This window comes from Typopeltis vanoorti, chromosome 5 (assembly GCF_054136105.1).
Source record: "Typopeltis vanoorti isolate ZY-2024b chromosome 5, IOZ_Tvanoo_1.0, whole genome shotgun sequence".
NCBI lineage: Eukaryota > Metazoa > Arthropoda > Arachnida > Uropygi > Thelyphonidae > Typopeltis > Typopeltis vanoorti.
In genome coordinates this window covers 132,370,525-132,388,075 of record NC_143553.1, presented here as the reverse complement: position 1 = coordinate 132,388,075, position 17,551 = coordinate 132,370,525, and the positions used below count along the sequence as shown (strand labels likewise).

General features: G+C 36.0%; 1 protein-coding gene across 1 annotated transcript in view; it reads right to left on the bottom strand.

Annotated features, from left to right (window-relative positions):
* The window catches only part of Larp7 (La related protein 7), a 207,987-nt gene that overhangs the window by 32,588 nt on the left and 157,848 nt on the right, over window positions 1–17,551 (bottom strand). Inside the window, exon 9 of the mRNA XM_090393486.1 lies at window positions 4,831–5,062. Within this exon, the coding sequence (XP_090249612.1) occupies window positions 4,831–5,062 (232 nt within the window). The remainder of the gene's footprint in view (window positions 1–4,830; window positions 5,063–17,551) is intronic.

Sequence of the window (17,551 nt, the reverse complement as noted above, 5' to 3'; positions counted from 1 at the left end):
GCGGCAATCCTTTATATACACGGCAAGAGTTTTAATTAACACACATTTAAATTTACTACGCAAAAACATTCAAGCCTCGAGGAGTGTTTCCTGGCTGATAAAAAGAAAGTCGTGGGCATAATGTAGTCATGCTCACGACTTTCGACTCATGAAAACCCAAGGGCTTTAAAACCTAACAAGAACTCTTTACCTGTAATTTGGTGGGCAAATCAGAAGGCTTGGGCTACCCAAAACCTATTCGAAGATTGGTTTAAGTCTTATTTTTGTCCAGCAGTTGAAGCACATAGCAAGAGAAATAACTTAGCTTTCAAAGCTGTTTTGTTTTTAGATAACTCACCTGGTCATCCAAATTCATTCCCTTAACGATCTGTGTGAGAATGTAAAAGTTTTATTTTTTCCACCAAATATGACATCATTGCTACAACAATGATGTCGTTTGTCTTGTCCCATCATATGAGATTGACTAACTCATCTTCAGTTGAAAAGCCCCGAGAAAGGTTCTTCACACCCTACAGAGGGAACCCCCGTTCTTTCCAACCAAAGGGCATTGTTGAAACTGAATGAGCTACCGGGGAAGGGGAGTTTGGATTCCATGGTTTTTATTACTTTTTTTATTTTATTTATTTTTTTACATAATCCAGAAACCCCACTCTATAGACCAGGAATTTGACATTTTCAAATATTGAATGTATGTATGTATGTATTTAAGTTTGCATAACTGAGTTTCATTGTCCACACCTTTATCTTATTGTACATTTTGTCTCATCAAGTTTGGCTCCAAATATCTTGTCATCCCTACCTTCAAAAATTACAACCAAGTATGTGTAATACATCCTCTGTCCAAGAAGAAACCGAACTTTTGATAAAAGATAAAACACAGGCCAATTGTAATTATTCAAATAATTTATTTCAATCAATATACTCTCAATCAGCTTCGGTACAGCATTTGGCATGGTCAATTAATTCGTTAAATAAGTTTTTTATATCATTTTTGGATACTGTTGAGGGTCGTGGTTACTGCTGCTTGAACATTTTCAATGGTGTCATATCGCTTTCCTTTCATTGGCAAATGAAGCCAGGGAAAGAGAAAGAAGTCACAGGGTGCTAAATCGGGTGAATATGGCAAGTGATCCAACACAAACTTGGTTTTTGCTCAAAAACTGTCTCACAATGTTCGAACGATGAGATGGTGCATTATTGTGTAAAAGGGGGGGGGTCATTGCCCCCTCGTGTATATATATATAAAAATAAATAAAATGGATAAAAATAGAAAGAAAAATCTTTAGCCCACCTGTGGTACAAAATAAAAAATATCATCATCACCATCAAATTACTGATATGTACCCTCAAGGGGGTGTACAGGATATGATAGTACTACATGAAAAATTTACATCATTACTAACTTCCTATCTACAATTTTCCTCCAAATCAGTCTGTTACCTGTCAAGACTCCACCATTATCAGATCTTATATTTCTATCGTCTAAGGCACTTTGTACCCTATCAATCCGCCTATATCTTGGTCTTCCTCTCGATTGTTTTCCTGCCAACCTGGTAGAGAACACTTGTTTTGCTAATCTTTCCTCAACCATTCTTTAAGTGACCATACCACCTGAGATTAGCACTGATAACGCATTCCTGGATGCTGACAATGTCTAGTTCTTTCCTAATATCCTCGTTTTTAATATGATATTGCCATCGATGCCATCTGTTCATGCCTCTCATATCTGTGGTCTCTACTTGTTGGTCAAGTATTTTACCTCTGACCCAGCTCTCAGATCCATAAGTTAAAACTGGTTTGAACACTGTCTTCTATAGCTAATTTAGTATTCCAACTAATTTCTCTCTTATTCCATATGAATTTGTTCAATTGACTTCCTACCATACCAGCTTTGTTGAGTCTGTTGTTTATTTCCATATTTAATTTACCATCTTCACTAAAAATCGTGCCTAAGTAGCTGAAATGTTTTACTTGTTCCACAGGTTCTCCGTTCACAACACAGTTGACATTTTCAACGATTCTACCTATTTTCATTGTCTTTGTCTTTTTATTGCTGACCTTCATACCATATCTATTACAACAGTTACTCAATTTAGTCAAGGAATCTTGAAAACTTGTAGCAGATTTATTTAGAAGTATAACATCATCCGCATAAAGCAAAGAGTTGACATTAACATCTCCAATTCTGATGTCTTGTTTAATACCACTTTCCTTCATGATGTGATCCATATAGATAATGAATAACAGAGGAGATAATGTACATCCTTGTCTCACACTAGATTTAACATTAAACCTGCACTTCCTTCAATTCTAACTGCTGAGTTGCAACTCAAATAAAGACTAAGTATTGCTTGATATAATGTCCCATTGACACCATATAACTGTAGCGTATTGAATAGCTTCTCTCTTGCCATCCTGTTATATGCCTTTCCAGATCAACAAAACTTAAATACAGATCTTTGTTATATTCCCATGCTTTTTCAACTATTTGTCATAAAGTGAAGATCTGATAATGAGAGCCTCTATTTGGCCTGAATCCAGCTTGTTCTTCACCAAGCTTTTTTTCCACAATTGTTCTCAACCGTTTCTCAAGTATACAGGCATAAATCTGGCCAGGAACACTCAGTAGGGAAATACCTCTGTAATTCTCACATTCAGTTTTATTTCCCTTTTTATACACGGGTACTATTAGAGCTCTACTCCAATCATTGGGAATTCATACCTCTCTCCAGGCTTTCTGAACTATGCAGTGCAGCCACTGCAAGACATTTATACCACCATACTTCAGCATTTCTGGTCGAGTATCATCTACTCCTGCTGCCTTTCCACATTTCAAGCCTTTGATGGCTTTTTCTACTTCAAGTATGGATATGTATTCCTGACTGTATGCCTGTTGAGTGTTTTTTACCACTGTGCTATCATTGCTTGTTTCATTTAGCAATTTTTCGAAGTAATTACTCCATACTTCAAGGATATCTTTTTCTCCCGTTTTCATGTCACCTTTATCATCTCTAACTCCTTTTAAAGGACTCTTTACCACCTTCTTGATATTTATTTTCTATGTTCTTGCCAAAGTCCTCCCATGACTTTTATTTATCTAGTTTTACACAGTGTTTAGCTTGTTTTATTTGTCTCTGTATTCTCTAAGAGCACAAGCTGACTTATGTGCCAAGAACTTTTGATATGTTTTCTTCTTTTCCTTCACTGTCTCTTTAACTTCCTGTGTCCACCATGGAGTTTTGATTTTTTTATCCTTGCACACAACCTCACCAAATTCCTCTCTGGCTGAATCAATCAGGGTTTACTTCAAGGCTTGCAACAGAATCTTCAAGGTTTAGTTCCTGTTCTCAAACTCTTTCATTTTTTCTTCAATAATCTTTGTGTATTTTTGTCTACAGTTCACATCTGAGAGCTGTTCAACTTTTATTTGCTTCAAAACTTTCTTACATGTTATTCTTTTCAATATGAAATTCAATTTTATCCTGCTCAAGACTAAATAGTGATCACTTCAAATTTTAAATCCTCTGTACACTCTGGTGTCCTGCACCAGGGAGAAAACATCACTATCAACAATAACATAGTCAATGAGACTTTTCTTATTCCTTGCCTCTTCTCTCCATGTGAATTTGTGCACATTTTTATGTTGGAACATGGTGTTAGTAATAATCAGTCTATGTCCTGAGCAGAAATCCAACAGGTATTTGTTAGTATTATTAGCTTTGCTCTTTTCTCCAAATTTTCCCAAAATATTTTTGTATGTCTGACAATCATTTCCTACTCTGCTATTTAGATCCCCAACAAGGACTAACTTTTCCTTTTTCATTGTGTCAGTTGCTTTTTCTAAAGCATCAAAAAATTCCTCTACTTCTACCTTAGTAGAACCTTCTGTGGGACCATAGGCATAAATAAGTCTCATTGTCTAGTTCCTCATTCTGATATTTGCCCACATTATTCTACTTGAGACTGACTGCCATTCAAGAAGATTAGCCTTGTATTTTGCATTGAATACTATGGCTACTCCTTTGTTTCCTTGATTGCCATTGCCTGAATATAACATTTTGTATTTATTGCTCAGAAAGATCTCACCAGTTTTTGTTTTTTTTGTTTCAGTCATCCCTATTATGTCGATCTGGTACTTATCTAATTCCTCAGCTAGCTCTATTTCTTTGCCATTCAGGCTTCTTATGTTGATAGTACCGATCTTTACCTCTGGTGATATTGAGTTGGGATGTGCTTTCAGATTTGTTCCAGTAGCTGACTTTTCGCCGTTTGCTCTGGTTCCATGGCGAAAACAACAGGGGCCTTGTTTAACAGGGCAATACCCCAGCCGGCATGAAATTTTGTCATGCTGTACCATCATTTTGTATATTGGTTTAAGCTAATAAGAATACAATTTGGTCGGCTAAATCCCAAACTGCCAGCCCATCCTCGTTTGTTCAATATCCAGGTAGATTCTCAACAGTCCAATGTCCAATCCTCACCATGAGAAGGTGAGGATTGGACATTAGGTCAGAGGCCCTGGTCGGTTCTCTGCATTCCTTTAAAGGCTATGTGGAGGTCTCCTCTCAGTTATACAGCTTATAGAAAAAATCTTTAGCCCACCTGTGGTACAAATGTACTATAGGTTTGCTAATAGCCTTTCATGGGTGCAAGCAACATTAAAAAAAAAATAATTAATTTTATATCAACATTTTTAATATAAAATAAAATATTTCGGTATTCTTATATTTCTATTATTCTTACTTTTTTATATTTTTCTTTCCTATCATACCTCATAGAGCTCAAAATACTGACAAGTAACAAATAGGTTTTCCTTTTAATATTACTTACTTTAAATTCCAAACAATTGGAAACAGAATCATGTGCATGCACTCTTATAATAACTCCTGGAATTGAGGGATGCAATTTATTTTCAATTTTAATGGGTTCTGGTAATTTTGACACTTCATCTAGTTTTTCTGAATCATGATATGAACATTCCTGAAGAAGTACTTTTTTTATTTGCGTCATTGTTGCTTTCTGCAGAGCAAGATATTTATTTCGCCAACGTTTCCACTCTTTTCTATAAAGAATTTAAAAAAATGCGTTTTAGTAGATTTAATACTATTTGAAATTCTTGTATAATTTAATTTAGAGTAGAGTATCAATACATTAAATAATTAGATATTTAAGAGAAAAAACAACACTACATAAAATACATAATAGTCACTGTTTTGTAAATGCTGCAGTGTTCTGAATGAGTGCTAAAATGAGAACTTTTAATGTAAAGTATAAATTATTCTTAAGTTATTGAAAGAGGTGCCTTTGGGAGGCCACTGTTATGCATGCACAATGAAAACATATGTTGCAACCATTCTTGTTTTTTCATTCCTAGAGTGTCACTGTGTATTATGTTAGGTTTAGAAAATATCATTGTGCTTCTGAGATGAAAGAGCATAACCTCTTCAAATTAAAAGGACTCTGAGAACCACGGACTTAATACAGGTTTCTGCACCAATATACTTAGATAAGGTTAATTATAGTAGTAAAGCTATTCTGGCATGATCTGAAAAAAACAAAAAACATTTATACACTGGTTGGAAAGAAGTCGACACATGGGCAAGGTGCATCGTGCTATGCAGTCGTTTGTGAGAGGTATAAGTTGGAGGAATATGATGCTCCTGTTGGATCCTACTTCTTCTCAATCTATACTTTGGATCCCACATGATTACTATTACGATGTTCTTAACTAGTTGATAGGTTACAAGTCGATTTCTAATTCAAATATAAAGAAAATTTATATTTAAAGACTGCACCACTTTATATCTGAATTAGTTCAAGGATTGAAGATAAACTAACTCTTAACTACCCTTCCTTTATATGTTGTTATTATATATACTGGCCGAGTATATTTAACTTACTTAATTCACCCACTTGGTCCGAATATTTTATGAATGGTGCAGTAAAAGAGATTCAGGCAAAATACAACTTTTGATTAATAAAAACAAACATTTAATTTTAGAATCACAAATTTTACACTTAAGTTTAAATCAGTAATTAAGATATCACAAATATTTTAGTTTCTCTGATAAGTACAATCATACAAACTCAGACAATGGTAAATCTGTTATCTCTATAACACAGTCTTCTCACAGTTCCTTAAGTTCCAAATACAATAAAATTTGCAGTAACACCTCTTCACAAACAAACACTTTTAATTTTACACTTCAGCTAATTCTCCACAATAGTTACTGTTAGTATAAGGAAATTCTAGGATGAAACTCACACACTTCTCTGTATAGGAATATTAATGGTTGGAATAATCTTACCGATAATCTTCTTTCTTCATCAACTTACACACAAACACTTTTTATAACTGAAAACACTTTAAACAGTAAATGGCACTCATCAAAATAAATCTTCTAAGCAATAACTGAATTAATCATCGGTCACAATACACATAAACAAACGTTCTTGCATGAAGTACTACTGATCACTCATGAATTAAGGCAACACATAATAATTCTTTAACTTAAGGTTTTATATGCATAGTTATTCATTCCTCCTGCATTCAATTAATTCTTTAGGCACTATAATTCCAAACACAGCTAACGGTAAACTTCAACTTTACAGCCTCTACTATTCTCTAGTAACTTCGTGCTTTGCTTCAAGGTTCCGTATGTCCTTGAAAGGTCGGCACTGAAATTAAATCTGAACTCAAGTATCGCTAGTCTATTTAATAGTCTCTCAGCTGTTTTCTGTAGCTATAATTGTTATTCTACACCTTATTAGCTAACTGCTTCTCGACTAGTAGACTTAAATTAGCTGCTTGAGTGACTTGCCGACTCTCTAATATTGCACTCTGATTCCCCGAATGCTGAATACTCTGATTCCAACCAAATGCCAATTCTCTCTCTCTATGTTTCCTATCTATTTCCTTCTCTCTAACCTTCCTTCAATATTTTCAGCTTTCCTCACTTATATATCCATTCTTCCCACCTAAATTGTTCTCGTGATCTCTTTAACTAAAACTCCTTTTCAATAAACTTTCAACATTCTCCTCACGCACTGTTCCAAACTCGCGCTCGCTCACTTACATACGTCTCCATGACAACAAAACAAAACATAATAAAATTGAGCTATTGCATAACGTTAAACTTCTACAAGTATGAATAAATAGAGAATATTTATATTTCAATTAATGCGTAGTTAAATTATCAAATACAAATTCTTATATTAATATAGCAATAAACAAAATAGCTTAATAATATTTAATACAGGGTTTTTTTGCTATTAATACATATATCCTTGATTAAATAATTAATATTAGATAAAATTAAAGGTAGTTATATTAATATTAAATTATAAACAAGTAATTCGCATTAAATAATATTTACAAGTCTAGCCTGTGTGATGGAAGATCATGTTGGATTCTGAAGCAAATAATAATTATTCCTATCTCTATATATTCAGAATCCAACACTCCCAAGTCAGTGCAACTATGTCCAGGTGAAATGGATGCAAGAAGAAAACTGACAAAGTATGAAAGAGACGTTGTGATAGGATGCCATGTTACAGGCCTATCTGTTTGGCAAATTGTTGACAAATTGGACATCCCCCGGGTCAACAATCAGTGACATCATACTGAGATGGAAGCACAGGGAGTGAACTGCAGGTGCTAACCATAGTAGATGACTCACCACTCTTACTGAACATGACCATAGGGTGCTAAGAAGGATTATATGTAAAGATTGCCATTTATCAGTCAACACATCGAATGTGGAGTTCCTTGCAGTGACTGGAACATCAATCTGCACAAAACATTCAGAAATGGGGCTTGCAACATGGGTTTCCATGGCAAGACCACAATATGCAAGCTCACATTACTGAAACCAACATGCAGCATCATCTTCAGTGGTGCAAAGAGCATGTACAGTGGAATGCAGAAACTTGGAAAGCTGTCTTATGCAGTGACAAATCATGCTGCCCCCTCTACTGAGCAGATCGACCAGTGTGGGTGTGGTGGATGCCTGGTAAATGTCTCTTACTAGAATGTGTAACCCCAACTATGAAATTCAGAGGTGGCAGTGTGATGGTATGGTATGGTCCTGTTTTGGTCTGATGCCTGGTTTGGCTTCGGACCTGTTTGTGGTGCCACAAACATTGAACTTGGATAGGTATCTGAACATTCTGGACAATGCAATGTTTCCTACTTTGTGGCATTTCTATAGCACTGACCATTGTCTCTTTCAGCAAGAGAATTCACTGTATCATAAGGCTCTGTAACTGCATGGTTTGTGGACAAGAATGTCACTCACTTGACTGGTTTCCTCAGAGCCCTCATCTCAACCTTATTGAATATCTGTGGGATGAACTGGACCATCAGGTGAGGTCAAGGGGCATCCACACCACAACAATTCAGCACCTCATTACATGCCTAAAGAAAGTTGTCCAAAATTCCCATTGATCACTATCATACATTTGTTGAAAGTATGCCCTGGAGGGCTATTGCAGTCATCGCAGTGAAAGGAGGTCCTACTTCTTATTAAGGGGAGAGTGCCATGGCTGTTTGTTCCTTTATACTGTGGTGGTATGAGGAACAAACTGCTTGCTTTTTTTTTGGAAACTTTAAGTAGCTGTTGATTTCCAAAGCAAAGGTTCCAGTGTTTCTGTGTGGAAATGTTGATTGGATTTTAACAGTATAGATGTGAAAACACATTGATAAGAAAATAACATTTATTAACTTGATATTAATTTGGCCAGACCCGATTTGACATAGCAAAAGTGCCGGATATACTGTTACTGTCTACCTTGAGTTATTACATAATTTGAAAATATTCTTTACTTTTAATACGGTCTGTATTGGACAGGCATAGAAAACTTCTATAAAGACAGTGCTATGGTAGTAATGTAATCTTCTTTATTAGGTTCAAAATTATATGTTCACACCAGAAAAATATGATGTACTTGTGAACATAGAAATTAGGTCTGAACCTTGTGGCAGAGAAGTACTGTGATAACATCATATGTCAAGGAAATTAAATGCTTTCTTGATGGACAGCATATCCAAGAGTCTAATTTCATCTAACTAAAGGAATAGGTCTCTTGTTTTCTTTCGACTATCCCCAAAAAATTAATCATGAACAGAATAACATCATAGCCAAGAATCCATTTCTTCTCACTAAATCTCCACTTTCTTTCAACCATCCATCAAAATGAGTTTGGAACAGAATAACAAATAGTGTCACTGATATTTACAAAAAACAAAAATCCTTCAAAATATAACAAAATTACAAAAACTGCCTCCAGATGAACTTCAATATATGGGGCACAATCACAATTATAAATGGTGGTGATGTGTATCATTTATAATTGTGATTGTGCCCCAAATATCCTGACCTATTTCCAACAACCTCAAATATCAACCTTTCAGACTATACACATCAATGTATTGCAAAGTAATCAGTGGGAGGAGCTCATATTAAAGGCTTAATGGAATTAACACTAGGAAAGGATTAAAAATACCATTTAATTCTTCCAATAATTTGTGTCAGTCACAGAGATATCTTCAGGGAGTACAATACAAAATTTGTAATACACACACACAAAAGAAAACACAAAACTAAGTGAAACATGTAGATGAAATAGTCTTAAGTATGTGGGGGCATCCCCTGTGGGCACCTGTCAGCAGCTCCAGATGTAAGCAGAGATCTTGAAGTATTCGTGTTTCCCATATTTTGGGAAGCTTAATGCAATCATGTTAGTTCAGGTTAGGCTAAATTTTGACGACATCTGCAGATTCTAAAAACAATCTTTCTCTTTTAAATTTTCACCAATGGAGCATGGTGTGCAAGGACTGATTGACAACAGTCATAATTGCAGATGCAGTTTTTATGTTCTTCTAAGTAGATGGTGGCTGATCTTGCAGTCTATCCACAGAAGGCCAACTTTCAGAAACAAAGAACTCTGTATACACCAGGAACTGAGAGAGAGAGGAAGAAGCTAGTCCTTAGTGAGACAGATAAGGGTAATAGCTAGTTTCAAATAGGAGTGAAAACTGTGAAGAGATTATATTTCTTTAGAATTGTGACTATTTTTTCCAATGTACCTTGGATGTAGGGGTTGTGATAGTATTATTAAAAGGTCATAGATTAGGAAAGGATTGATTATTTTTTTTGGTTCTGTAGGAACTGTAAACATAGATAAGTGTGATGTATATGATTGCTTTTTGCTGCAAGAGAGGTCTCACTGGGAGAAATGTTATAGGCTCTATTGGTGTTTTTATAATACCATGTTGCTGAGGGGGGGGGGGATAAATTTGTAAATGTGACTGCTTCTGTGAGTTGGTTTCCAGTATATACCGAGGAGAGGTTACCATTAGGAAGGCATATTATCAAGGTGTCTAGGAAAGCTACACTATTACTAGTTTCCTTTTCCATCGTAAATTGGATTTTAGGTTGTAGACTACTGAGATGACAGAGGAAACAATGTAATGTGTCTGGACCATGAGACCAAATAGAGAACACATTATTAACACATCTAAGTAAGATAAGTTTTGAGAGGGGCTAAGTCAAGAATTTGTTTTTCAAAATCTTCCATGAAAAAAACTGGCAAATGGGATATTTGGAAGAAACCACTAGCAGTACCCCATCTGTTTGTAAGTTTTGTTCTTCCAAAACAAATATCCAAAATGGATGGCAAAGGAAAAGAGATATGTAATATTACAAGAGAAAAAAAAACTTAAGTCTTAAGGTGTCATTTAAGGGAATAAGGGAATAGTGAATAATAAGGTGATGTCAAAACTGACCAATATATCTGTATTATTAACAATTTTAGATTTTCAAGAGAAATTTTAAAATGGATAGTTTTTTTATGTATGATGTGGTATGGCCATTAAAGGGGGGGGGGGGTAAAGAGATTTCACTGTTTGGATAATTTATAGTAGGGAAATCTATCTCAGATATATGTATAGGTCCAAATCCAAATATAGAGATAATTGGATTTGTAGTTTTTAGGTAAGTCATATGCTGAACATTTTTTTGGGGGGGGGGGGGCAAGAACTGAAGGATTTAAGTTAAATTCTTTTGCAGTTTCAGGAGGCCAGAAGATACTTTTTTGTGTAGGTTAACTTTTTGATCTGAAATTTAGCAGGATCATCATAAAATGGTAAGTAGGTACAGCACTCTCTGTACCTACTTACCAAAGATATCCATGTTTCCATTGCATTTAATGGTATTAAGTATATGTGGCACTACTACCCTTATCTACTGACTATACTGTTATTTTTGCATAAGTTCCTGAGGGAACTGAGTTAGCAGGATGATAGATTCCTTTGAAGAGGTAAAGCTCTAGAAAGAATGTTAAGCCTAATGTTGTTAACTATTTCTGGAGAAAAGTTATGGATTCTACATTAGATGCTGAACATCAGGCCTAGTGAAAGTATTTATTTTGGTGCGATGGCATATTGTGGCCAAGACTTAGAGTGCTGATGATAGCATTGTTAAGCCTTTTGACAACAGGTTTGCAAATATTCAGAAGCAATATTCAGAACAAAATATGAAGAGGCTGAACTTGAGACTTGGATTTAGAATTCAAAAGACTGTTGCACTTATTGGAGAGGTTTATTTTTTAATTTTTATAAATTTTTTCTGAGTGAAGGATTCTGAAATGTCAAAGAGAAATGGCTGTGTTGGTAGCAGCAATCTGTTCCTATAGCAGAGCAAAACTGGCATACCTATAGATGGTACAGAGGACTTTTTTTTTATTTGAATTTGATTTTTAATTCGATGCAGCTTGGCAATATTCCTATATGATGGCTTTCTTCCAATTCAATTCATGCTCCACTGCAGCAAATTTAGAAGAGAAAGGCTGTTTTCAGAATCTGCAGCCGCTCTCAAAAATCAGCCTAACTTGAACAAATATAGTTGCGTTAAACTTCTTAAAATATGGAAAACACTAATACTTTGAGATCCTGGTTTACATCCAAGGCCATTAACAGGTACCTACAGTAGGTGTCCCACCTAGTTAGGACTCGAGTCTTTCATCTATATGTTTCATTTAGGTTTGTGTTGTCTTTGTGTTACATGGTTTGTTTTGTACTACTCACTGAAGATATCTGTGAATGAGATGAAATATTTAACAATTAAACAGTATTTTTAACCCTTTCCCACTGCTATTTCATTCCACTAAGTCTCCAACACGAGAGACTGTATACATCAAGTGAGCAAACAACATTTTGTGTGACTAATTTTGCCACAGTAATGGCATGTGTGCCTCTGTGCTTTTTCTTTTTTTTAATCTGATTCGTTAATATATATTTACAAGAATTTTTTTTCATTATTAAAAAATGCATTCAAAGAGTTAAATGTAAGCAGAAATTTGTTTTCAAATTTTGCTATATTATTATTATTTTTGTAAATTTTTTTTAAAATGAAATGCTAAAACATAAGAAAAATGTATGTATCAGCACATAGTTCAGTGTAAACATGAATGCTTAGAAGCAACAACCAACTATGGAAGAAATAACAGTGTCGGAAAAAACAAAGAAGTTATATAATTATTACATGTACTTTGGTATATGTGGTATTAGCAATACTAGAAAAGGAGAGAAAATGTTTGAAATAGAGAATGCATAGAGGAAACAGATTGGGTGTGTGTGTGGGGGGGGGGTGAGCTTTTATTAAGGATTTAATGGATTAATATCTTCTAACATTAAGGTGAAAATCCTTTCTTTGGATATATTTTATTTGCAAATATTCAAATTGAGATAGTTATTCCATATTGAACTTTTAAAGAGGAGTAAAGAGGCTATATTTAGGCTATATTTGCCAGCATAGAGCCTAAAGTCATTTTTAAAAGGATCTCAGTCTCTAGAAAGTAACCCTTTAATTCACAAAACAAGGGGGGGGGGAATAAAATAAAAAACACAGAAAATTGCAATTATTTATAAGAAATGTGTCATTGATGTTATTTACTGATTACATAATGATGGTTAATGATAATTAAGGAAATCAAATCCCAAACATTATTCTAAAAAATTATGATATATGCATATATCTGACATGCAAGCATATATATACACCCTCTGTCCAAAAAGAAACTGAACTTTTCAAAAATATACAGGGTGTTCGGGATAAATTTGACATATTTATAATTAATTATATTTTTCCGTAAGTTACATGTATTAACACACACTTCTCTTCATTTAAAAGTTTGGACCCTTCTTCATTCATATACAAGATGTCAGAAAGGATGGATAGCTGGAACCCACCTGAATCATGGAAGAGAATAACTTGTATCATGATGATTCGTGCCCGCCATCAAAATAAGGATATTACGACTGCTGCCCAATGCTCCCTGAATACAGTAAAAACAATCAGGCATGAACTAGAGACTTGCAATGGTGACTACGAGGATGTAGCAAGAAGAAAGATCCCTAGCAGACGATCTGATTGCGTTCGTACAGCAGAATTCCTCGCAAATCTGCAGGAACAGGTGTTGAAGAACCCTGGCATTGGAATTCGGGCTTTGTTCGTGGAGTTGCTAACTGTAGTCAAGCCCTGGATAACAAGGGTAGCCAATGGTAGGCCGTTTGTATGGCAGCAGGATTCGGCCCCTTGCCACACCTCTGGGAAAAGTCAAAAATGGTTGTCTGAAAATTTCTACGACTTCACCAGTCCAAATGTTTGGCCTCCAAACTCCCCAGACCTTAACCCCATGGATTATTTTGTATGGGGCGCAGTTGAAAAAGACACCAATCGCACTTCCAGTAATACAAAAGCCCAGTTAATGGATAAAATTAAAACAGTTTTTGCGGCCCTTCCCAGGGAGACTGTAGCATCAGCTTGTTCGAGGTTCCGAAGCAGAATTGAAGCTGTGATCGATGCTAATGGTGGTTATTTTGAGTAAATCTTGTTGATAGTATTGTAATTAACTCTGCTTGTAATGTTTTTTTGTCAATTCATTAAATTTAATAGATACAAAGAAGATTTTCTTTTTCCTTACGAAACTGTCAAATTTATCCCGAACACCCTGTAAATAGTGGCACCACCTGTTGTATCTTTTTGTTGTCGAAAGCGGCAACCTTCATTAGTGTTGTGTCAACTGTTGACATTTGTTTCATTAGAAGCCAAGTTATAATGCCAAGAGTGACAGTGTGTTCTGACGAAATGGTCGAAAAATGAGTATCAAACAGAGAGCTGCAATTTGACTTTTGTGTTAAACTTGGTAAAAGTTTTACCAAAACGTATCAGTGTTTCAAAAAGCATACGGTGATGAATGTTTATCCCGTATTCAAGTTTACAAGTGGTTTAAGCGATTTCAAAGTGGTCGTGAAACACTTGAGGACGACAAAAAGCCGGGCCGTCCAAAAACTGGACTAAGCGAAGTTAACATCCAAAAAGCGCATGATTTCATCAAAGAAAACCCGAAATCGTCTGTGAGATTGATTGAAGATGAATTGGGGATTCCAAAATCAACTGTGCACAACATTTTGAGAGAGAGTTTGGGTCTTCATAAGTTGAATTCGTGATTTGTTCCCCACAAGTTGACGATGACCAAAGAATGTATCGAATTGAATACTGCAAGGACCTCATTAAAACCACTCGTAAGAACTCAAACTTCCTTGAAACGATCGTTACTGGTGATAAAACATGGTGTTTTGAGTATGAGACTGAAACAAAGCGCCAGAGTTCTGGAGACCACCAGAAGAGGGGTATCTGAAAAAAAAAGTCGCTTGGAGAAGTCAAAAGTAAAGACAATGTCGATTTATTTCTACGATTTCAAGGGGATTATCCACAAAGAATTCATTTCACCTGGCCAAACGGTCAATGGTGAGTTTTATCTCAAAATTTTGAAGTGATTGATAGCGATAATTCGTCGCGTATGGCATGAATATCATGATGACCAACCGTTCGTCAAAACACACTGTCACTCTCGGCACTATAACTCTGCTTCTAATGAAACAAATGTCATAAACAGTTGACACAACACTAATGAAGGTTGCCGCTTTCGACAACAGGTGGCGCCATTAGTTTCTTATATTTTCGAAAAGTTCGGTTTCTTTTTGGACAGAGGGTGTATATACACACACACTTTCTACCAACAATTATCCAGACACCCCTGTTATCTGAAGTTATGGAATATTCCAGGTTTGTTAATAACATAAAAACTGCTGTACAGGTAGTAGGAAGCAGTATTTCATCGTAGTAGTTGAATAGAAGTGGCATAGCAACACAACATGAAATCAGTGACTTCGAGAGAGGTGTCATCATGGACTGTCAACATTGGTGGCATGTCTATACGTGCCATTACCACTCAAGTGGAGTATCCAAAATCAAATGCTAGCAATGTGATCAAAAAATAAAGACATTCTGGCATCAACTAGTGCAGGAAAACACTCACGGTGGCCACCAAAAATGACTGACAGGGACAGAAGGGTGTTAAGACAGGTGGCACGCAAAAAACAGCTACAATCGGCACAGACCAACCATGATGAGCTCCAGAGTGCCATTAAAACCATGGTGAGCACTAATACTTAACAGAAAGAACCCCATTTACTGAGTTTCCACAGAAGAGCAGCAGCACACAAGCTGAACATCACAACAATGAGCTAGGCAGCTCATCTGGCCTGGTGCAAAGAGTGTGAACTGGACAACTGACCAGTGGAAAATGAGTACTCTGGAGCAATTAATCAAGGTTCACCTGTTTCCAGTCTGATGTCAGGGTGTGGGTGTGGAGGCAGCCTGGTGAACGTTTGTTACCAGTGTGGGGGGCATTCAGCTGGTTTGGAGTGGGACTACTGGTCATTTCATAAAGGCAATTCAGTACCTTGATATTCTGGATAATTAGGTGCTGCCTACACGGTGGAGTTTTTATGAAACAGACCCGCGTTACTATCAAGACGACAATGTCCCATGCCACAAAGCTGCAGCTGTTACAGAATGATATGGAGAGATGGATGTTAAAAGACTGCCCTAGCAGTCTTTTAACATCCATCTGTGCTGAGTCTTAACCTCAACCCCCATTGAACACCTGTGGGACGAATTGGATGTGACTGAGGTGCAGAATAGCACGTCCTCGATCTGTCGCTGAACTCAGTGCTGCTTTGATGGAGGAATGGAGACAAATTCCACCTGATGTCTGCTGCACATTGGTGGTAAGCCTCCCCCAAAGGGTGCAGGAGAGATCAAAGCCAAAGGTGGACATACCCAATATTAGGGTTCGCCTGCTAGTATCAATTGTAAATTGCTTGCTAGTGTCTGGACAATTATTGGTATACAGTGCATATAAGCATAGATTTTAGATATATGTCAAAATGCAGCTATCCAGGAGAGGGAGATCTACAACTGATGCAATCTATACTCTTTTGCAAACAGAGTTAATTGATGCAGGAAAAAAAAATTTTATTGCTGCTTCATAGACTAAGCATATAACTCAATACAGCAGAAATAAATTGTTTGAAATTTTAGACCAAAAAAAATAAATAAATAAGAGATAAAAACACTCAATATCATCCTACAGCACCATAAAAATAGTATGGCAACAATAAAATTTGGAGCAATTGAACCTTCTGAAATACCAGTAGAGAGAGAGGGTCTGTTATGCAAATGTGGTGAAAGTGGACATCCACTTTCACCACATTTGTTTAACCTGTACCTGGAAAGACTAGTGAAAGAGTATTTTAGAACATATGGAAATAACTGTGAATGGACAAAATTTATATCATATAAAACATGTAGATGATATAGTATTGTTTACGGATAATAAGGAAAACAAAGTATATGATTGAAAATATACATAAAATCAGTAAAGACAACAATAGTGCAATCTTGATAAATTTTAGTAAAACTACAACAATGGCAGTGCAGAAAATAAATAAAAACTGAAGTAGTTCATATATATATATACATATATGAACTACTTCATATATATATATATATATATATATATATATATATATCTATGATTATTAATTAACTTAAGGAATTCACAACATACACTAGAATATAAATTAAATTAAACTTTAATATATATTTCCAATATTTCGGCAACGTCACATTGCCATCTTCAAAGGAACTCAAAACAAAGACACGTGCATGTAGGCACTACACACAGTAAATGAGGACGAAGCAAGGATGCTATTGTTACTCCTAAAAGTCCTGATAATTCCCCCAAGTGGGCTATGTAGGTATTCTTGGCCGTTGGGCTGAATGTCTTCTGTATGTCTCCCAAATTTGGGGCAGTCTCATGCAACCAAATTTGTTGAGATTTGGCATGTTTCTTAGGGCTGAGGGTGATTCAATGAAAAGGCTTTCAAATTTGAACTTGCTACGGTGTATTATTGTGGCTTTCTTCCACCGTATTCTGTGGCATGTATCCAGAGCATGGTCCGCAAGACCAGAGTGGCTATACTGGTGAAAATGGATGTAGTCCTTGTGTTCTGAAATTCTGATATTCGCTGTCCTGCCTGTTTGGCCAAAGCAGGACAACTTACAGCTGCAAGGGACCTGGTATACACCAGGTAGGTCTAGGAGGAGTGGTTGGTCTTTAGTAGAGCAGATAAGGGATGCCA